This window comes from Astatotilapia calliptera, chromosome 10 (assembly GCF_900246225.1).
Source record: "Astatotilapia calliptera chromosome 10, fAstCal1.2, whole genome shotgun sequence".
In the NCBI taxonomy this organism is placed as follows: Eukaryota; Metazoa; Chordata; class Actinopteri; order Cichliformes; family Cichlidae; genus Astatotilapia; species Astatotilapia calliptera.
Window position 1 is genome coordinate 22335783 of NC_039311.1, and position 21446 is coordinate 22357228.

The following is a 21446-nucleotide window of genomic DNA, read 5'->3' on the forward strand; positions in this document are numbered from 1 at the left end:
CTAAAACTCTCACAAATGTTGTTTTGGTTTTTTGAGGGGTTTTTTGCAGCATTTCAACCCAACATACGACGTACATAATGTCGCTATATGCAGACATTAAAAGAGAACGACTGAAAAGTCTAAAAGAATGTTTTGTGTCCTGGTCAAGCATGGGACATTACCCAATCAATGACGGCAGCTGAACTAATTAAAAAGTACGTCTGACATCCACATGATGTGGCCACGCTCAAAATGACTCTTTTACAGCCTCATACGATAGAATAAATGTCAAAAAATGATTTTATAAATCGTGTGTTTAGATGAATACTTCAGACTAGTGGTAATAAAATTCTCAATAACTGAATTTCTCACTGCTAAGGCAGACAGACGTAACCTTGAATGAACCGTGTTGTACCTCCAACTTAAATAATCCTCGGGGGGGACATTAGAATTTTTGGGGGATTGTAACTTTACAGTTTCAGACCAGATCAGAGGTTTCCAGACTGAGCAGTAACTAGTTAATTAATCTTTATACATGTACCTTAGCTTCGATTTCAGCATCCAGTAGGCCTCCTTTCTGTTCCTGCAGCAGGGCGTAAGCTCGCTGTAAGGCCTGGTATTCCCTGGTGAGCTGACGGAAACGTAGCTCTGACTCCTCGTTGGCTAGACTCTTGATTGATACACACAGGAAAAAGATCAAAGGTTATGATTCTAGGAGACAGCATCATTATACTGATACATCTGATGAGCTAACATTACCCAGCTGGTATGACTGAACAAATTTGATGTTGATAGCAGAAGTTTAAAAAGTAAAAACACAATTGAAGGCCCTGATGTGAATATAAATGAGATTACTGAGATTAATGCTAGACTATCTTTTGGATATGATAAATATAAGCTCATACATCATCCAGGTCTTCCTCAGGAGTAGCAGGAGTTCTGTCCATTCGAAATGAAGCCACTGAGGATGTCTCTGAGTCCATAGACTCTTCATCATACCCAAAGAAAGTATCAACCACGATATGCCTCTGCAGAAAATAAATACCAAAATCTTTCACGATAGAGCAATCAATACACTTTTTTTTCCTTTTGGTGCTTCACATTTAACAAAAAGCCATGTTTTGTGTTAAATACTGTCAATTTTTAGTTTTGTTTCTTGCATTATTAACAGGTCGAGTTTCTCCTTGCACTCATTTGTTTAACTACAGTTTACACTCTTATTGAAACAATCCGCTCAAACAGGACTGACTTCCATACTGTTTTTTAATGCACACTTTCTACACACACTTTAAATTAAGCAGCCATTAACAAATTGAATTTATCCTACCTTTATTGGCCTTGAACTTCTTTTATGCCGTTTCTTTCTTAGGAGTTTTTCTCGGTCCTGGAAAATCAGACAGATGAACAACACACTTTAACAATACGACTAAAGACACAGTTACTTTCTTTGATTTTCTTTCTTTAGGTTACATGATCAAATTTATAGAAGCAGCAAAATTACAAGAGCTACCCCATAGCAAAAATGCTATAGGTGTGCAAAAGTCATGAGCCACCCCTCAATTCTTTATATTTGTTTCCAAGGAAACAAAAAGTGGTCTAGAGCAATAGTTCTCCAGGCTTTCTGAATATCTGTGAATGTTTACACACTGGTTTTTAACTTAATTTCAGTCCAGTACTAATTATTTTCAGAGAAACATTTTGTTTGTTTGTTTAAACACGTAACACTGACCTAAGAATCATCCAAGCATAAAAAAGGAACCTAACTCAATAGACAAACCAGTGGTGCATTTCTTTAGTTGGATATAATAAAAAATGATGACGATAACACAGTTTGATATGTTTCAAGGTGATTCTCAAAGAGCTATTAGCAAAAAACCTAACATATCTCGCATGGTGTACCGACCGTGTATCCTTGAAAGAAATTAGGCAGCTGAACAAGTGAAGGACAAAAGAAGAAGTGGCAGGGCTAAAAAGGTTCCTGCAACAATATGTGAAAGTCATGACCTTTGAGAAACAGATCCATCAAAGACCTGACACCGGATCTGAGATCCAGCTAGTCCTTCAGTTGATCCATCAAGCCTCATCAGAGACGGTCTCAGTGGAGTAGCAGCTGTTTCCTTCTTAAGGAAGGGAAAGAGAAATTCCATCAATTTTGATTAAAAATTGGTGGAATTATATAACTTGAAAAGTATCATCCATATTTTTATTTACCACACAATACCACCTGGAAAGGCTCAGACTGGCAAGAGCTTCATTTTATTTTCAGCATGATGACGATCCCAAACACACTACCAGTGCAGTAAAAGCACATTTAGATAGAAATGTTGGCTTCCCCAGAGTCCGGACCTCAACATTACTCCAGCAGTGTGGCATCATTTTAACAGGTGAAGCAACAAAAGGCAGCCAAATCCATAAGAGATTTGGGGTGTCCTTCAAAAAGCCTGGAGAACTATTCCTGAAGACAAAATGATGGGTGGCTCGAGACTTTTGCAAAGTAGTGTACTACAGATGTAAACAACACATATGTGGTTTTAGAATATGTGTGATTGAAATACCATCAAAATGGATGATTGTAGACAAAAAACTCATCTGAAATTCCTGCTATGGGTCATATTTAGCAAACCCAAACATATAAACTGGGATATGCTCTATACTGTGCTTGATTTTCTAGTTTTCTAGTAAGGATAGTCATGGCAATACATTTTCACAAGATTAACAAGCATTACACCAATTTTCAGCAAACTATGTCCTGTTTGGAGCAGGTCCCTACTGTGGGTCATCTTGACCATGATGTCATAATAGCTCATTATCCTCTGAAATTACTTCCTTTTCATCTGAATCTATCTGACCTAAGCAGAAAGATTCCGTGTTGTATCAGGACTGTGTCAAAATGTCAGAGCATCACGGCAACAACATGGCTTACTTGATAAATTACTGAAACACTATAAGAAACATACTCTTGTCAGTTCATCAATCATGCTTTGCTGCTCCAAGACTTGAAGCTTGAGAAAGGCTATTTCCTGGTCATCATGGGCTTGGTCCAGGTCATTGAGAGACTTTAGCTTCTTCAGTGGAGGATGAGAGTTTATCCGCTCCTTCTGCAGATCCACAAAAAACACAGAGAAGTGTCCACTGAGATCACACTATTCAAGTGTAAGTCAGCGTGCGTATATACAGAATGAGGCTACTGATACTTTGTGCAGACCATCTCAAGGTTTTCTTTCATCAGGCTCTTCAGCTTCTCCTCCAGCTTCTGGATCGTCTGGGTCAAATCGTCATTCCTCTTACTCAGCAGCTTGTTCTTGTCCAGCAGGGGCTTACACTGCTTCTCTGACTCTCGAACACGTTTCAGCTAGTGAGGGGAAAAAAAATCATAAATTTAATTTAAATGGTGATTAAGGAAGACCCGTAAGAAAAGAGATGACAACGAAACAGCAGCTGGGAACTTTCAAGGAAAAGCAGAAACATTAAAAATGAATTAAGTTTCTTGAATTTCATCGTACCAGTTCATTCCTCTCATCCCCCAGCAGCGAGTTGCGGTCCTCCAGCTTGCGTATAGTCGCATTGAGTTCAGCCATACGCCTCTGGTTTCTCCTCATGTCCTGAAACAAACAAAATGCAATCCTTTATCATTTGACCAATCAAGTCACAAGGGAAGTGTGAAGAATACGTGATGTAATGGACTGCAAAACAGAACAGTCCATCCTGTCTTGTAGTGGTTTTGTTTTGCACTGATTAAAATTAAATTATAGCTTGGAGCTGATTCATGTGCGGACCGCCCCTCTCTTATAGTCTTTTATAGTTTGGCACTTACAGAAATGCCTGAGTGTGTACATGACATGGTTTCCATTTTGACTATTAGACTTTTAAAACAATCTAAACCAAGTGCGCACTCAAGTGCTTCAGCAAAAGTATTGAAGTGAATTCAAGAAGTAAGACAGTTTCTTTTAAATTAGCAGTTTAATATTATTTGTTTTAATTCCCTGAGCTGCTTCTCGATGGTTTCTCTACTTACTGGGCTGCCACAGTGCTCCGCACCATCTCCAGCTCTGCCTGGGATTTCTCTTTTCGGGCTTCCCAGGCCACACTCAGCCTCCTTAACAAGGAATAACTGTTCATCCAGGGCATCCTTCTGAAGCTGCAGCTTCTGTAAGTAACCCGATGTCGATTCCAGTTCTTTTTCCAGAGCGAAAATGGTGCGGTCCTTACCTTTGATTTCGTCCACCTGTGGTGTGGGAGAAGGAAATGGAAAAATCATTAAGTAATGGCTGAAAGGAAGGCGTTTTATTTCCGATGCTATCCGAATTGTTCCCATCACTCTTTATGACATTATGATCAGAATTAGGGTTTTAAATGTTAGAACAGAAAGTTTAATATGATTTTTGTTTGTATTTTCTTTTAATGTATTTCTAAAAAACTAACAAACAACTGTAAAGAAACCAGACCGACTTACACAAGTAGAGAGGAACAACAGACCCATAAATAGTTGACCCTAACCATGTTATGCTTGAACCATGAAGCAATTATGAGAAATTTTTTTGAAAGTGCAGTGTTTATTGAGCCTTCTGATTAAATTTTAAAATGACATAAATGTAATATAAAATTGAATATATGACGTTTAATTTGTATTATGTTTGCTACATCTGGCATTGTCGTGCAACCTATCACTTAAAGGATGTATTCCACAAATTATTTTGCAATTATTTTGTTATTTTCAGGGCTTGATCAGTATTTTTAAAGCTTGTTTTAAAGGTGTGAAAAGATTTTATGCAGATATTTTAATATCATGTTGTTGTTGTTTTTTTTATTGGCTAAATAAAAGCTAATTTTAGGCATTTCGACTGACCGATAAATTACAAAGACTGCCTTGATAGCAATTTGGAAGGAAATTTGCAGCATTAGATGTGTCCATAATTAAACTCTCTCAGCACCAGGTTTCTACGTTATGCAGGTTACAAATGAAAATGTTTTCCCTGCTGCTCTTTTGTTCTTACATAGGTTGCATTAAACACAAATGTAGCTCATTTAATTAGATAGAAATCTACCCCATTCTTCTCTATGCAACTCGCACTAAAGTGCGGACTACTGTATACTCTGTTGTAGACACAGGCTAGCTAGAGAAACTATTCAAGTAATGATTCCTGTTAAAATTCTTTGAATACTTCTCGAAGTCTCGTGAGAGAGTGAATCCATTATAGAGTTGTGTCTACTAAAGCTCAAACAATAAAAGATTTTAAAGAGTATACCAACACTTATTTTTGGTGATTTAAAAATCTGTTTTTTTTTTCTTTCAAACACATAAAACATAAATAGATTTCCCTAACATTTTTTATGTGTAGTTATTTATGAGTCCTAAGGTCACAGATTCATGGACGCAGAAATTTTGACATGCTCATTATTCATATGTTGAAGATACATGTGAAACCTGTTTCTAGTTTTATGGTGTTTATTTGCAGTGACTGTTCATACCAGTCTGCGGATGTCTTTCTCACAGTCCCATTTGATCTTAGAGATCTGCTCCTGGTGCTGCTGGTGCTCCACCCGCAGGTCCCCAGCCTTCATCTTGTCAGCCTGGATCATGTTGCTGAGAGCCTCGTCAGTCTGCTTTTTAGTAGACTTCAGCTCTGCTATCTCTTGCAGGAGTTTAACTCTCTCCTGGTCAAAGAAACGACGTGCGTCCTCCTTGGCTTCAAGAGTCAGTGCTGTGCGTACCTGAAAAAGTGAAGGCAGAAAGAAAAAGGTTGACTAGGTTGATAAGAGTTTTATTTATTTATTCTTTTTACATTTTTCTGAAACACAAGTAAGTGTAGGGTGGAATGAAAATCTTAAAATCTGTTTAACGGACATCTTTAAACTCACCTTCTCTCCACTGCCATCACGCATGGCATTCAGTGCTGCTTTCAGCCTCTGGTTTTCCTGGTCTTTGATTTTAGCATGGCGGGCCAGTTCTTGCTCGTGCTGCCGTGTCAGGTTTTCCCTGAGAGCCTGGAGCTCCTTTTGCTTTTCCTCATGCCACTTTGCCCGCTGCTCTGTTAGCATGGCAGTATGACGGTGCTGCTCCTGCTCTCGCACCCGCTTCACCTCTTGCACCTTGTCTCGCTCCAGTTTGCTCACCTTTAGAGGAACACGGAAGGAAGGGTTTGGTTATTTTTCATAAATACATACTATAAAAATTTCTCAAGCTGTCAGTGATGGTTCTGAACATTTTAACATTTAAACTTTATTAAGGTTTTAAAAATACTGTATTTACACAGAAAGTGGTCCAAGAGATAATAGTCCAGATATATATATACACTCAACAAAAATATAAATGCAACACCTTTGTTACTGCTCCCATTCCCCATGGGATGGACGTAGAGACCTAAAATTCATTCCAGATACACAATAACCATCCCTCCCAAACAGTGGTCACAAATCAGTCCAAATGTGTGGTAGTGGGCACATCTGCTATATTGAGATAATCCATCCCACCTCACAGGTGTGCCACATCAGGATGCTGATCTGACATCATGAGTAGTGCACAGGTGTACCTCAGACTGCCCACAACAAAAGGCCACCCTGGAATGTGCAGTTTTGTCTCACAGCAAAATGCCACAGATGCCACAAGCAATGAGGGAGCGTGCAATTGGCATGCTGACAGCAGGAATGTCAACCAGATCTGTCGCCCATGCATTGAATGTTCATTTCTCAACCATAAGCCGTCTCCACAGGCGTTTCAGAGAATATGGCAGCACATCCAACCGGCCTCACAACCGCAGACCTCGTGTAACCACACCAGCCCAGGACCTCCACATCCAGCAGGTTCACCTCCAAGATCGTCTGAGACCAGCCACCCAGACAGCTGCTGGAACAATTGGTTTGCACAACCAAACAATTTCTGCACAAACTGTCAGAAACCGTCTCTGGGACGCTCAACTGCATGCCCGTCGTCCTCATCGGGGTCTTGACCTGACTCCAGCTCGTCGCCGTAACAGACTTGTGTGGGCAAATGCTCACATTCGATGGCGTCTGGCACGTTGGAGAGGTGTGCGCTTCACGGATGAATCATGGTTCACATTGTTCAGGGCAGACGGCAGCTGAGAATGTCCCAGTTCTTGCATGGCCAGCATACTCACCGGACATGTCACCCATTGAGCATGTTCGGGATGTGCTTGACCGGCGTATACGACAGCGTGTACCAGTTCCCACGAATATCCAACAACCTCGCACAGCCATTGAAGTGGAGTGGACCAACATTCCACAGGCCACAATTGACAATCTGATAGACTCCATGCGACGATGTGTTGCACTGCATGAGGCAAATGGTGGTCACACCAGATACTGACCGGTTCTGGGTCCCCAGACCCCCAATAGCGCAAAAAACTGCACATTCCAGGGTGGCCTTTTGTTGTGGGCAGTCTGAGGTACACCTGTGCACTACTCATGATGTCAGATCAGCATCCTGATGTGGCACACCTGTGAGGTGGGATGGATTATCTCAATATGGCAGATGTGCCCACTACCACACATTTGGACTGATTTGTGACCACTGTTTGGGAGGGATGGTTATATTGTGTATCTGGAATGAATTTTAGGTCTCTACGTCCATCCCATGGGGAATGGGAGCAAAAACAAAAGTGTTGCGTTTATATTTTTGTTCAGTGTACATACTATAAAAATTTCTCAAGCTGTCAGTGATGGTTCTGAACGTTTTAACATTTAAACTTTATTAAGGTTTTAAAAATACTGTATTTACACAGAAAGTGGTCCAAGAGATAATAGTCCAGATATATATATATGTATATGAGATGTAGTACAGTACCTTGCATTTTTCTTGGTGCAGCTCTATCTGAATGTCAGTCAACTTGGACCTGAGATCTTCATTAGCTGCCTGTAAGGCAGAAATAAGGGCTTCGGGCTTCTCGCCCTTCGTACGCCCTTTCTTAGCCATTGATTCAAGAACTAGAGAGGCTGTTCTAATGCTTTCATTGAGACTTCATATAAGCGTTCCGAGGTGCTCCCAAGGTTTCCAGTTCCTCCTCTTCCTCATTCTCCTATTAGACACAAGGGCTTGGGGTAGGAGGAGAGACAAAAGAGTGACAGAGTTAGACAAAGCAAGTCCAGATTTACTTTAAACAGAGTATGATTAAGATTCTTGTACTTTGAAATAATAAATTCCTGGAAACATAGCAACAAAACTGATGTTTTGCCCCGTCAGACTTCAGACAAGCAAACCAAAAGGTATGAAACCACTGTAGGAATCACCGATTAGGGGAAATACAGTGTTTTAGCAAGCTTGTCCTGCTACACTGTATAAGCCCAGATAAAAAACACTGGTCTCACCCAGGATTAGGACAACCATGCATTGTTAACATCGCAAGAGCACATGGAAGAGAGACAAGGGTGGAGGTGTTAATGCTAGGCTATAACCTAGCTAAAACCTAGCCCTAACGCTAAGCTCCTCAAACCAATTTCCACCACCAGCTTGTTGGCTAACGAAGGCTATTTCATTTTTAGGTAATTATATAAAAATGATGAATGAAGTCTAATCTTATCTAATGTAATCTGAAATATGTAACTGAAAAATACAGTAACAAACTTGGGAATAGTGCATATTTGGGCTAAATGTTCATGCCAGTTAACAGGCTCAAAATGAAAACATGCACTACCTTAGTTTGGTAGAAAAGACAACATGCTCCAATTATTAAACGTCAGTATAAATGGTAAAAATATAAATACACTACAGTTTTGTTGGGCTTTTCAAGTATGATTGACCACTTGGGACTTTTTACCGTATCTATCTATCTGTATATATATGTTATCTGTTCAACATGCAGACACCACTGATACAGTTTTAAAACTACCAGCGTAGTAATTAGTGGTCAACCTCTACTTTCTGAGTAACAGTTACCCAAAAAGTCATGGACCTACTAAATTCATTAGGACTCCCCTTGGGGAGACCAGCTTTCTTGCAGTTTGGCCACATGCAGTTGAGAAGTTGTGGAATTAAAATGGTAATCCTTCAAAGCCACACTGCTAGCATGGCATAAAAAATGGAGATAAGGGTTTTTTGAAGAATTTAGTTCTAATTTGTTAATATTCAGATCTCCCAGCAACCCATTTAAGGTTAGGGATTAGGCTAATATTAGCCTCATGTTTATGGAATTTTGCACTTGGCTTACCTAAATGGAAAAGCTCATAATTATGACAATATTAACTCGGTTACTTTCTGATTTATTTGTTTGAAACCTCCTGTGAGCAGTTTCCTCTGCACTTATACAGATTTATCTCAGGAGCCCCTGCCTTTTTGCTTTCAAAACCATGTGAGACACCTTGTCCCGTCCATTAACTGGGACCTGTGAAAGGAAAGCCAGAGTTGGTCCCTGTTTTTTTTCCTCACTTTGTGGCATAAAGCAGTTTGATGCCACTTCCTAAAAGTATTTTGTTCTCAGCCTTATAGAATCTGTTATATTCAATATTTTTTTATGCCTGTAAATTCCGCATGTCCATAAAAAAGTTACATAAAACCTTTTAGAACTGTAGTTCTTTGTGACTGTTGCTCGGTCAGCTTCTTTCATGTGCATTCGATTTCTTGTTTGACTACAACTGTTACATGCCTAATTATAGTCACGCAAGAAATTATAGTCACTCATTAACATAACAAAAAAGCAGTAAACACAATGCACACAATAGAAACATCCTCATAATTTTTTACTATCAGTATGATGACCTACACATGCATGATGTTATGGTAAATCCCTAAGGTCATACAGATCCAGTGTGTCACAAGAAGCTTTGCCTAGACAGAAAGAAGCCAATAATGACAATTTCTGTGGCAAGAGATTTTCATTTGAGAAATTTTGCGGTGTAAATAAAACCTGAACAAGCAAGTAGGAAGTGAAATTGTCCTGATCATATTGGCTTATTATCAAACCAAAGTGGTTTTGGAACAGATGGTTGTCTGGATATGCCGAGTCAGTGGTAATCCTTCCTGCCCCACAATCTGACTTCTGTTTGTGCACAGCCTGAGGTCATCTGAAAGCCAACGACCTGCTAAAAGCCACAGATAGACTTGTGCAGCAAATATAGGACATTTGGGCTAAAATAAGACTACGAGAGACTTGTCCTATCAGTTTACTGAACCCAGTCTATTTTCACACATTCACACACTAGTCTGGGGTAAAATAATGCTCAGTTCATTTCAATATTATTTATATAGGACCAAATCACAACAACAGTCACCTCAAGAAGCTAAGGTCACCTAAAGATGGTAATGCAGGCCTACCGCACTTACTGCATCTGCGTGTAAGATGTACAGTAAGGCTTCAATGTCTTGCTCAGTGGTAGAGAAAAATAAATGGCAAACTCATGAGCCAAAAGGACAGCTTTTAGCTCATATATATGTTGCTTTACTGATTAAAACAGACATTGTTCTTATGGCAATCAAATTAATTACACAAGAAGGTAAATATAGGCTTTACCTTGACCAATCTGTCTAAAAAAAATAATAGATAAATAATAAATACTCAAATTACCATCTGGAGTTGCAGTCTAAAGATTACAGGTTTGGTGCCTTTTTTAATGTATTATGCATATGCTAACATGAAATATGTTAATTATGAAAAACAGAGTATGATGTATTGCGTGTGACTGTGTGTACAACACACATGTTGTATTTAATATTAGTCATAAAAATGTATTCTGCTGAAATTTTTAACTTTACTTTTAATACCTTATGAAGAACACAGAAATAGATAGTCCCTTGATGATTTGGATGATGAAGGTTAGCCATTACTAGGCTCTTGTAATGGCTGTGCTGCTAAAATTCTTCTTAAATGGCATATATATACATATAAATATGACTATCAGCTATTCGTGACTTTGCCTGTTCTATGCAGATTCAACCAAAGGTTTATAGATTAAACTGTTTCTAAACTCTTTGGAAACATTGTTACAAGGTCACTGTTTTAACACATTTGTAGAGACGTGCAGACTGTTTTCCTCTAATACACTACCCACAAAATGTTCATATGAAAGTGAAAAAGACTGTGCATTGTCACAATGACTCACAAGGAACTGGACTACGTCCCTCATAATCTGAAGTGGAATGACATAACATTGCTTAACAGATTTGACGATGCAGATTAGAGATGAAGTAATCATCACGTTTAGTCCACACGGGCTCCTTATTTTGCAGTTAGTTTACAGTGCGGCTTTTCAGAAGTACTGCTGACGTTATTAAGCATCACTTCAGGAGGCTGTCCAAAGTAACACTAATGAAGTAGCAACAAGTAGCAACTTCAAAAATGATTTGCAATAAGAGTGCAGGACAGTTATGTCATGTACATTACCATTTTAACACCACTGTCTGTAATCTATGAACGAATTTGAAAATGTTTGCAGAGGAAACTTGAGCTTACTCGAGTTTGCATCTTCAGTAGATTTCTAAGTATGATGTGAAAGTATAACCAGATTTGCACCCTTAAACATGAAATATTTCAACAGATATTTTTCCTGCCAATTCAATTGTATATATATATATATTTGTTTTCTTAATATTTAATTAATTAGATCGACTATTATGAAATAATTAAATATTTGGCCATATTAACAAGTCCCTATAACAATTTTTCCAGAGCCACAAGTGATGTGAAAAACACTTTTTGGAGGATTTATGTAGTTTTCATGTTGTTTTGAAGGCAAACCGGGTTGTTTCTTCACCCATCGCGTGTGTTTTTGAACACAGAAAAAGCAAATGTTGACTGGAAAATATACATTTGATATAAGTTTACATTGGTGTATTGTACACAAGTTTTTATAATATGGAAAATACTAAGGCAGTTGAGGTACTCTACATTTACAGGAACACTTCCTGTTTCTTTGATATTCATAATGTTGTTATACAATGTACAACACTCTCCTTTGTGGCATGAGTGCAATACCCATATATGAAAACTCTAATAATAGTAATGCTGATAATTCATTGACAAGTCATCTTATTTCATTTTGGTTAAACTGACTAGACCATCATCATGCAAAGCCAACCGCCTCACCATGACTACTAATACTGTATTAACCTACAAACCATCCACAGAAGCCAGATACTGTTCTGGAGGAGTAGGCTAGATATGTATTTGCGATAAGCCTAAGTCAATCTGATTGCAGTTACGTTCCCCAGCAGGGAAATGATCTGTTGGCTAGCCAAATTAACATTATTCACCCACACAGAGGCATTATAGGTCCCACTGCTCAGTGCAACACAAGTACCCACTTTTTAACCTTACAGGCTTCTACTTCTAGTTTTCACTTTCAGTATCAGGCATCTTTGGTGACTCTCAACAAGATTTTTAGGGAAGGATTGTGATTCATATTTCCTTGCTTGTTAACAAATAGCAAAAAAATACTTCAGAGCTGTCATTTGTGATCTATATTTCCCTCAGGAACAGCCAAGTAATATTCTTACTCAGCACTGTCCTCTTTTCCAATGAGAGCCAGTTTAATATTTAAACATGGGGTTTTATAGCGGGAAGCCTTGCATATAAAGTAAGGAATTTTTTGGAAGCTGCTAAATGGCAGGTAATGGACAATTTAAGCTAGTCTGAGAGGCATCTCTCAGATATATTTTAGTATTATATTATGATAAAATTATAATGCTGTGATTGGGGATCATCATCATAAAAACTGTAGCTCACTAGAACACTAAACTCTAAACCTATATCTTATATTTGGACAAAGCTGACTGGTTACAAGCCATTTAGCAAATTATTCATGTTTCATTTGCATAAAAAGTTTAAATAGATTCAAATGAGGAAATAAATAAAACAATAAAGGATGCTAAGACAACACAAGACTCTTTTGTAAAGAGACAAATTTCAACCCTAATACTGCAAAAAATGACAACTTGCTATATTTTTAAAAAGTGCAATATACACTCAACATACTTCACACAACACAATCACTCAAAATCTTTACAACAATATTAGCAATCAACATCACACAAGACTAAGAAACTATATAAAAGAAAATCTTAGAGTATCAGTACCTTATACAAGCTTCCTGGTAGCCGTCGAAACTAACTGTAAGAAACCCGACAGCTACAGCAGCCTCTTGGATAAGAAATGACATAACTGGGTAACACTTTATGGACTCACAGACTAAGACAAGTTAATGAAAATGCATCTTTCATGCCAAGAAGGGTTTAGGGAACCAAATCTTTCAAACTCTGTTGACAGTATTCCTCTAAGAACTAGTGAGCACTCAGCAGATCAAGAAGATCAAGCATCCATCACAGCAGCATCACTTGAATAATACATTTTTAACTATAGAGATTTAACCATTATCTCTAAAATGTATAGCTCATGTGAGCAAACCAGGATGCTAATGCTATGAGATCAAATATATGTGGTGACCATACCTCTTTAATCCACAAAGACCACTATTTTATGCATTTGTGACCAATCACGTTCACCTTCAATTCAGTGCTGATATTTAAAACATGTTTCTTGGACTGCTGTCTATGTTCCCAGTGTTTATACCGTATACAAGGATATCTTTATAGGTCAGTACTGCATGGTAAGCAATCGACTTGAGTTATGTGGAGATGACAGGCAAAGAGATGCCAACCAAGTATAAAAAAACCTTTAAAAAAAAAATACTCAACAGCAATTTCTCCAACAATTAAATGGTCCATAATTCTAATTCAACAATTGTTTAATTGCACTTGAACAAAGATGGACATTTATTTATTTATTGTCAGTTGATTATTTTGAAGTTTTTAACAGGGTCTTAAATATTGTTGATATAATAAACATAAATGCATAATATCAATTAGAAATCCAACTTACCAAAATATTTTGTCTCACAGACAGATAGCAAAAGCAATTATTTTGTGTCATGGTACTACTGTACACCTGACAAGCAGAGGGTAAAGTGAGATTTGGCAGGCGTGAAAAGATTGTGTGTAGCAGTGTATGGGGAAAAGAACCACCTAGAAATAAGTCACAGTAATTTTCCTTGTGAGATTTGTTATGTACAGGCTGTCATCGGCTGACCAGATTCTCTGCTCTTTGTGGATTTAGTCAACTGAATTCAAACAAATAAGCAAGGTTACACGAGCTACCGTGGCTGCTTTCCAACACCTAGACAGCATAAAGCTAGTGCAAAAGGAAGGATTTGGCAAGTGAATCTAATCAGTGTCATCACCTTAAATTTAAAGTGATGTCTGCAATCCTAGATGTAACCTAACACTGAACATGAACACCACAGCCACTCTGCATCCAGCATATAGTGGTGCATTACTGGAAACTTCACCGCAGTCTTTCAAGCTAGTGACTTCAGCCTGCTCTAAACGACACCCTCTGAAAAACACAAAGTTCTTATACTTCACTTTGTTTGGAATGACTTTCACAGTATAAAAAAAAGAAATTTGCAACATTATGTTTCGATCCAAACACTACAGAATCAATTAGGACATTATAAGAAGCTTTAAAATTCCAGTTTTTCAAATGTCCTTGCAGTTTCTACCTTTGAAAAATCTCTTATCTTTCTCGCCTTTCCTCACTTTCTTACATCTTTCTCCATCCCTGAAAATGTCACAGATGTTGTAATGTAATGGATTTCTTTTTCCACTCCCTGAAAAATAAACCGACTGTACGTCTACCTAGCAGACACGCTGTGGCAAGCTACATTAAAACATGTTTTTGTGTTTGGTGATATTTGCTTTTTTATTTTTTATTTTTTTATTACCTCACTGAAGAAAAACTCCTTTTACTGTATTATGCATAAATCCCCCTATCAGGTTTAGTTGCTCTTTAACTGAAGGTGCCAGAATGCCATTAATAACTATTAGCCCAAAATCCACTTTCCTTTTGGTATAATTTTCATCAATTCCTGAGAGAGAAAAAAAATCTACATCTCTAGTGTCTAAGTGCTTAACTATGGTTTCGAGTTAGTTGATATTTTTGTCGGCTATTCAGTCCTAAAAAAGTTCCAGGTGAGCTTGAAGCTTCACTAAGAAATGCATGTAAAACAGGAAAAAGTCACAGCTGTACTGAGTGACTGCTACTGCCTTTTGAAGCTGTATGGTAAATGTGACATCTTAAAGACTTCTGGTATTCATTTCGAGGCAGATTTTAGATCACCTAAAATAATAATATTGTAACTGTCCAATTTCTAATCCAATACTGAGAAACAATGTGTTGATCTAAATGTTAATGCAATTTGTTGCTGAGCAAGCAGAACAACAACCTTATCTGAGCTTTTCAATGATAGTAGGGGTCAGAAGCTTCAAACAGAGTTCATTAGAGTGTCACGACTAAGCCATGAAGTCAATACACTACAAAATACATTAGAATACACAGAACAGAGAGCTAAAATGTGAAAAAGCTCTAAGGAACTGCACAGCTGGACAATGACCTAGGAGTTTTAAAGTGTGATGGCATCATTCACATTATAAAATGTCCCTAAGTTAGGCTTCAACAACCACTGGTCAAACACACTAAAAACAAAACCATGTAAGTGGAACACGTTTTGTAGTAATAGTACTGTGATGACTGGGAGATATGATTGGTAAGTCTTAACTAAAACCATCCATGCTCACAGTAACTGATTTTTTTAATATGAAAAAAACAGCTAAGAATGAAAAAGAACTGATTTTCTCTTTGCACTCTGAATGAGTGTATGTGCATGTATCATGGTGTTGGTGTATCAATGTGAGCTTGTGTGCATTAAATACTACGACACGAAGCACACTGGCACCATGACCCACTTTTGACTCCTCAGACATTAAATTTGGTTGTTAGCGCTGGATTTTCCAGCAGACTATCAGAGGGAGCATTAGAAATACGAGCCGCAGCTTCAGTGTGACTGAAAATAGAGTTAAAACACAGAAATGATTGATGGTCACAAGGACGCATTTTTGCATTGTTTGAACAATTGCTAGTGATTTAATGTTAACCTGGACTACATGCTGATTCTGCATATAGCAGTGTGTGTTACAGTTTTGCCAAATGCATTTAAATTAATGGCAGCTAATTCACTGCCATTGATTTTATGTATCATAAAGAGATTACATACAATCTTTGCTCCAAAACGGGACCCTACTGATTTCTGCAAACATTTATTTATACAGTATGTGGTAAACAGTGGTCAAGCTTGAAGATGACTGAAATAACCCCTTTATATGTAAACTTACTCTTGTGGTAAGGGCATGTAAAACACCTTATCTTTTTCAGAAAACAGGCGTCAGCACTACTTGTAGGACTATACCTTTTACAGTAAGCTTTTTTTAAGTAAGCTTTAAGCTTTTTACAGATGCTAGAATTCTGTGGATAACATTCTGAAAAGGTTCATTTTCCCCATATCGGGATTTTCTCAAAGCCTAGCCAAGCATTTTTTCCCTAACCCTGTCCAAACAGTCACATGGTTGGAAGTCTTTTGTTTAATATGTGCCACCACCAAGCCTTCCACCTATTGATGTGGATTTTTACACTGCTTTACTATGAACACTAGTAGTGCAAAACTGAAAACATACATGCCAGCCACTTTTTAGGTACACATTGCTAGTACCAGATTGGATCACAGTTTCATGCAGAAAATATCCCATTAGCGTCACACCACTAGCAGCAACCTGAACTGTTGAGGATGAATGGATGCATGCTTTTATTTTGTTTACATCAAATTCAAACATTCGACAGTTGCAGCAGGAATCGAGACTGATCTGACCAGGCAACGTTATTTCCAATCTTCTATGGTCCAATTTTGATGAGCACATATGGGTTGTAGCCTCAGTTTGCTGTTCTTAGCTGACAGAAGCAGCACCTGGTGTGGTCTTCTGCACCCACAACCCATCTGCTTCAAGGTCCAAGGTATTACATGTTCAGAAATGCTCTTCTGCATACCTTGGCTGCAACAAGTGTTTATTTGAGCTATAGTTGCCTTTGTTATTAGCTCTGTCTGGCCATTCTCCTCTCTAACTTCTGGTTCAGAGAACTGTGAATCTGATAATTCAACTGTCTGGACCATGTCTACATGCAGGTACAATGTGTTTCTTGTATACATAATTCTCTGCCAAATTCAAAGCACACAGGAATAAATACCCTACTGTATGTTCAGTCATTCAATATGATTCATAAATGTCACAATCCACCTAACAGTTATCACTTAAGGCTCACAGATATGATATGATATGTGTAATATGATTTTGTAAACACAGACTGAACACTGTTGGCAGCTCGTGTTCCAGATGTGAAGCAGAAATCCAACCTCCTCCCTAATACCAGACCTAGACGCACAGACTGATCTCTTTAGCACTGTTATGTCCACGTGTTTGTGACTGCTCAACCAACTGTCACTTTCAGCTTTATCTTTCTGTCATGTTCTTTTTTCAGCAAACACAATCTTGCATTTCAGGACTATTTTTGATTTAGTTAATCCCCATTATGCAACCCTCTCAGTAAAAGTTAGCCAGACCAATGCCAGTATTGCCCCAACATCGAGGGGCAAACTAAGTTTAATCAGTCTGGTATAGAGCTGTGACATAACCTGGTTCAACGTGCCATCACTTTGGCTGAAGTGAAGAAGAACTGTTCTTCTTGTTTTCGGATTACATTTCAGTCCTGACCAAAAGATGCTTTCTAATCCATTTGCCTGAGGTCAAAATACCAACCCTGTGTATAAGCAGAGCTCTGCTAATGCTGGAAATAGTGCAGGAAATGGATCTAAATGACTATGGTGTACATCTGCTCCATGTTTAAAATACTTGGTTTTCTTTTCATTTTTTTATTTAATAATTCATATTTAAACAAATTAAAGTTGAAAAAGTAAATATAATTCTAAAACAATAGTTTATTAATAAGAGTAGGAAATAAGGTGTATCTTGCAAGATTAACAAATTGAAAAATACATTTGTTGAAACAGGAAACAGAGATGGTGGTTTGCATTGTTGTTATTGCAAATTTTAATTTGTAATTTTTCCTGTATACCTGGCTAAATGTCCACAGACATTATAACATCTACAATATGGCTGTAATATGTAGTGATGGCTTGCAATTATAGTATGGCATTAGCATTGACTGTTATGTTAAAGCTGCAAGCTTTAGTAGTTGTTCAGGACGATAAATTCCTCTTTATACCCAAAGTAATCCTTGATGATGCATGGATAAGAACTGAAAATAGGATTCTAGACTTAATGATACAGGGATATATATAACTTCCTCACCTCTGCTCAGCTGGTTCTGACAACAGCAACATATTTAACATATTTATAAAGCATTATTATTAGTAATAAGCCCACAGGCCCAACCAAAGAAAAAAAGGTCTTATCTCATTTTTTTCGTGTTTTTGCCATCTCCTTTTGCCACATTTTGCAATTGGTGTTTTGTATTGGATGACTCTTGCATTTATAAAGCAATCTATAAACAATTAGCTTGTGGTCAGTTATTAGCCTGCATCTGCCCTGGCCATGAAACAATACTGTGACAAACACCTTCCCAGCTGGGGTGATGTCTGTTAAATCAGGCCAGTGTAACACCCCGAGGCAGTTGTAGGCTACAGACTCTGAGCCTCAATCTGGAGGCCTTGCCAACCCACTGTGGACTAGCATCCTCTTGCAGCATCACTGCAGCATCCTTTCCTTTTACGACACGGCCAGCAATGTGTAACGATCTGTCAAGCAGAAGAAGAAGGGAAAAAACAGAACTCACGTCCAGAAAAACCACACGTGCCTAATAATTATAGAAAAGGATGCTTATCTGTCTTTACCAAGAGGCACAAGCAACACCACCTGGGATCCACACAGCACAACAATCACGGCTACGAAAAGCTCGAAATATGCTCGATGTAGCGTGAGCATCCGGCTCTGCATGGCGAGGAAAATCCGGACTCAGGCTCCATCCTCGTCATCTTTAAAGGGTTTGCTGGTGTAGGCCGAGCTCTGCCACTTCCGACAGGCAGGCTAGATCTCTGCTGCCGGCTAAATAAGACACGCTTTAGGGTTTTATGCCACAGAACGCGATGGTGGCCTCTCCTCGCTCCAGTAGAGGTGAGATTAAAAAAACAAAACCAGTTTATATCTCTCGCTTCGCTTCTGGGCTGATCAATGTGAGTCAAGCCAACAGGCCCGCTAGTCTCAGGAACTCCCAGTTCAGACGGTGATAAACCTCAACTACAGCAGCCACACTGCCGACAGATTTCATCGCCTTACCTCACAACAGATTCCCATCCAATGTGAAGACCTAACGGGTGAGAAACCACATCCATGGCATGCTTCCGTTACTAACTAAGAGAAACACAATCGCCTGCTATGATCTCTGCATCAGCAGCAGCCCCGTACAATGAAGTGATGGCCGGTGGTGATGATGCTGGGAGCCCCGCCCTCCTGTCAGCGTAGCCAGAATGAGCTCACTGATTTTCAGCCCAGCCGGCTCCAGTACCGCTGCAGTCCACCAGTGCAACAGCACTGCTGTACAAAACCTGCAGCTTTTCTTTGCCTTTAATTTTTTCCCCCAGTAGTTTGTTTTCCCGTATTTGCCAGATGACATACAACGCTTAGTTAAATTACATGCACGTCTTAAACACACAAATATCTGTATGACTTCTAATTTTCTGCTTCTAAACTCAGTCAAAACGGAGGTTATTGCACTCAGCCCTAAAAATCTTAGAAGCATGGTGTCTAACCAGTCTAGATGCCATTACCTTGACCTCCAGGAACACTCTAATTAAACTTTGAGACATTTTTGATGTTCAGTTTGCATATTAAACAAATGTGCAGAACCAAAGTTTAATTTAATATCCTTCTCTTCAGTTACCAGGTCTTGAATAATCACACATCATTATATTTTAAAAACCTCATAGTACCTTATTGTTCTAAGTTCTTTGCTCTCAGACTGCTGACTTACTTGTGGTTCCTATAGTTTCTCAGTGTTGAGTTTGCAGCAGAGCCTTCAGCTTTCAGGCCCGTCTTCGGTGAAATCAGCTTGCAGTTTGGATTCAGGACACAGACACCTCCTTTACTTTTAAGATAAGGCTTAAAACTTTCCTTTTTGATAAAGCTTATAGTTAGGGCTGGATCCAGTGACACTGAATCGTCCCTAAGTTATGCTGTCGTAGACTTAGACTGCTGGGGGCTTAGAGTTTCTTCTTCGTTCATCTGTTTTTCACCTAGTGAATATTTTTTAACTCTTTTTTTTATAGTTTGTCCTTTCTCCAGTCTCCCTCTGCTCTGTTCTTTTCCCCTTCATCCCCAACCCAGCGTGCCAAATGGCTACCCCTCCCTGAATCTACTTCTTGATTTCTTCCTGTTAAAAGGGAGTTTTTCCTTCCCACTGTCACCAAGTGCTTCAACATCTGTATTGACTGATATTTAGGGGTTCTCTCTAACATATTGGGATCTTTAACCTATTATATAAAAAGGTAACAGTTGAGGTGACAGCTGGTTTTACTTGTCACTATATAAATAAAACTGAATTAAATGAACTGACATTTTGCAAAAGTTCACATTTGGGGTGCTTCAGTGTCATCTTTCTGCCTTTGTATCATTTTCAGATCCTTGGTATTGAGTATTAGCGCAGTTTAAAGAGTAAGACAACTTATCTCGATCAGAAACTGCCAACACATGATAATTCATGATAAATAATTATAATGCATAACAAATAATTCTGCCCTGCCTTAAACAGTGAATTAATTTTAAGGAGGCAAAGTTCTGAGGCTTATTGCTTTAGAGTGTTGCCCAAGCTTTTCTTCTGTTTGCAGGAGTAAACAGGAGTAGTTGCTGTCAGGGTCCTGGGACTGGGCGACCCAGGATCTCTGAGCAGTTATGAATTATATTATTATTATTATCATTATTATATGTATTTTGGTGTTGCTTCCCTTCTCTGTGCTTGTGTGTGTATATATGTGTGTGTGGCTGAGCACCCGTTTATAGGCGGCGTCAGGCCTGGAGGGTGTGGTCCTGCAAGGGGACTGGCCACACCCGAAGCCACACACCTGCTGCTGATCAGGCCTCGTCGGGGGAGCTACTTAAGAGAGTCTTGGAGCTCCCACCGACGCGGGATCATTGCATGAGACTCCACGTTAGTCGTCCTGTTACCGAGTTAGTGTGTGTATGCCCGCAAGTTGTATGTGTCCTGACGGCTGCGTCTTTTGTTTCCCGCAGGAGGAGCGTGGAAGACACGGGAGCAGCGAGCACCGGGGGGTGCTGACACGGGAGCGGAGAGCACAGAAACACGGACTATTCACGGGGAGACACGACACGGGAGTCTGGGAGAACACGGGGATTTATTGCTACGTTGTTTTTCACTTTGTAAATAAACACTGCCTATACATAGAGCACCGCGCCTGGGTCCTCCTTCCCCACTCCTTCCACGGTGTGCCATGCCATACCGTGACAGTTGCTTATTTTCTCTACAATAAATAAATAATGTGAAGATGCCTGTTAAAGTTCAAGGGCATGTCTATATCTTTACATTACTTTATTTATTAGTCAAACCAAT

General features: G+C 38.9%; 1 protein-coding gene across 4 annotated transcripts in view; it reads right to left on the reverse strand.

Annotated features, from left to right (window-relative positions):
- The window catches only part of jakmip2 (janus kinase and microtubule interacting protein 2), a 28100-nt gene extending 8422 nt beyond the window's left edge, over window positions 1-19678 (reverse strand). For 2 of the 4 annotated variants that reach the window (XM_026181553.1, XM_026181554.1), the window contains exons 1-11: window positions 19160-19677; window positions 7781-8028; window positions 5839-6093; window positions 5449-5691; window positions 3995-4204; window positions 3483-3581; window positions 3185-3331; window positions 2937-3077; window positions 1307-1363; window positions 885-1007; window positions 521-649 (exon numbers count right to left, since the gene is read on the reverse strand). In XM_026181553.1, the coding sequence (XP_026037338.1) occupies window positions 521-649; window positions 885-1007; window positions 1307-1363; window positions 2937-3077; window positions 3185-3331; window positions 3483-3581; window positions 3995-4204; window positions 5449-5691; window positions 5839-6093; window positions 7781-7909 (1533 nt within the window). In that variant the 5' untranslated portion in view covers window positions 7910-8028; window positions 19160-19677. Of the gene's footprint in view, window positions 1-520; window positions 650-884; window positions 1008-1306; window positions 1364-2936; window positions 3078-3184; window positions 3332-3482; window positions 3582-3994; window positions 4205-5448; window positions 5692-5838; window positions 6094-7780; window positions 8029-13000; window positions 13294-19159 lie in introns of those variants that run through there. The other 2 variants (XM_026181551.1, XM_026181552.1) reach the window with 2 other exon arrangements.
- Between the last annotated feature and the right edge of the window lie 1768 nt (window positions 19679-21446).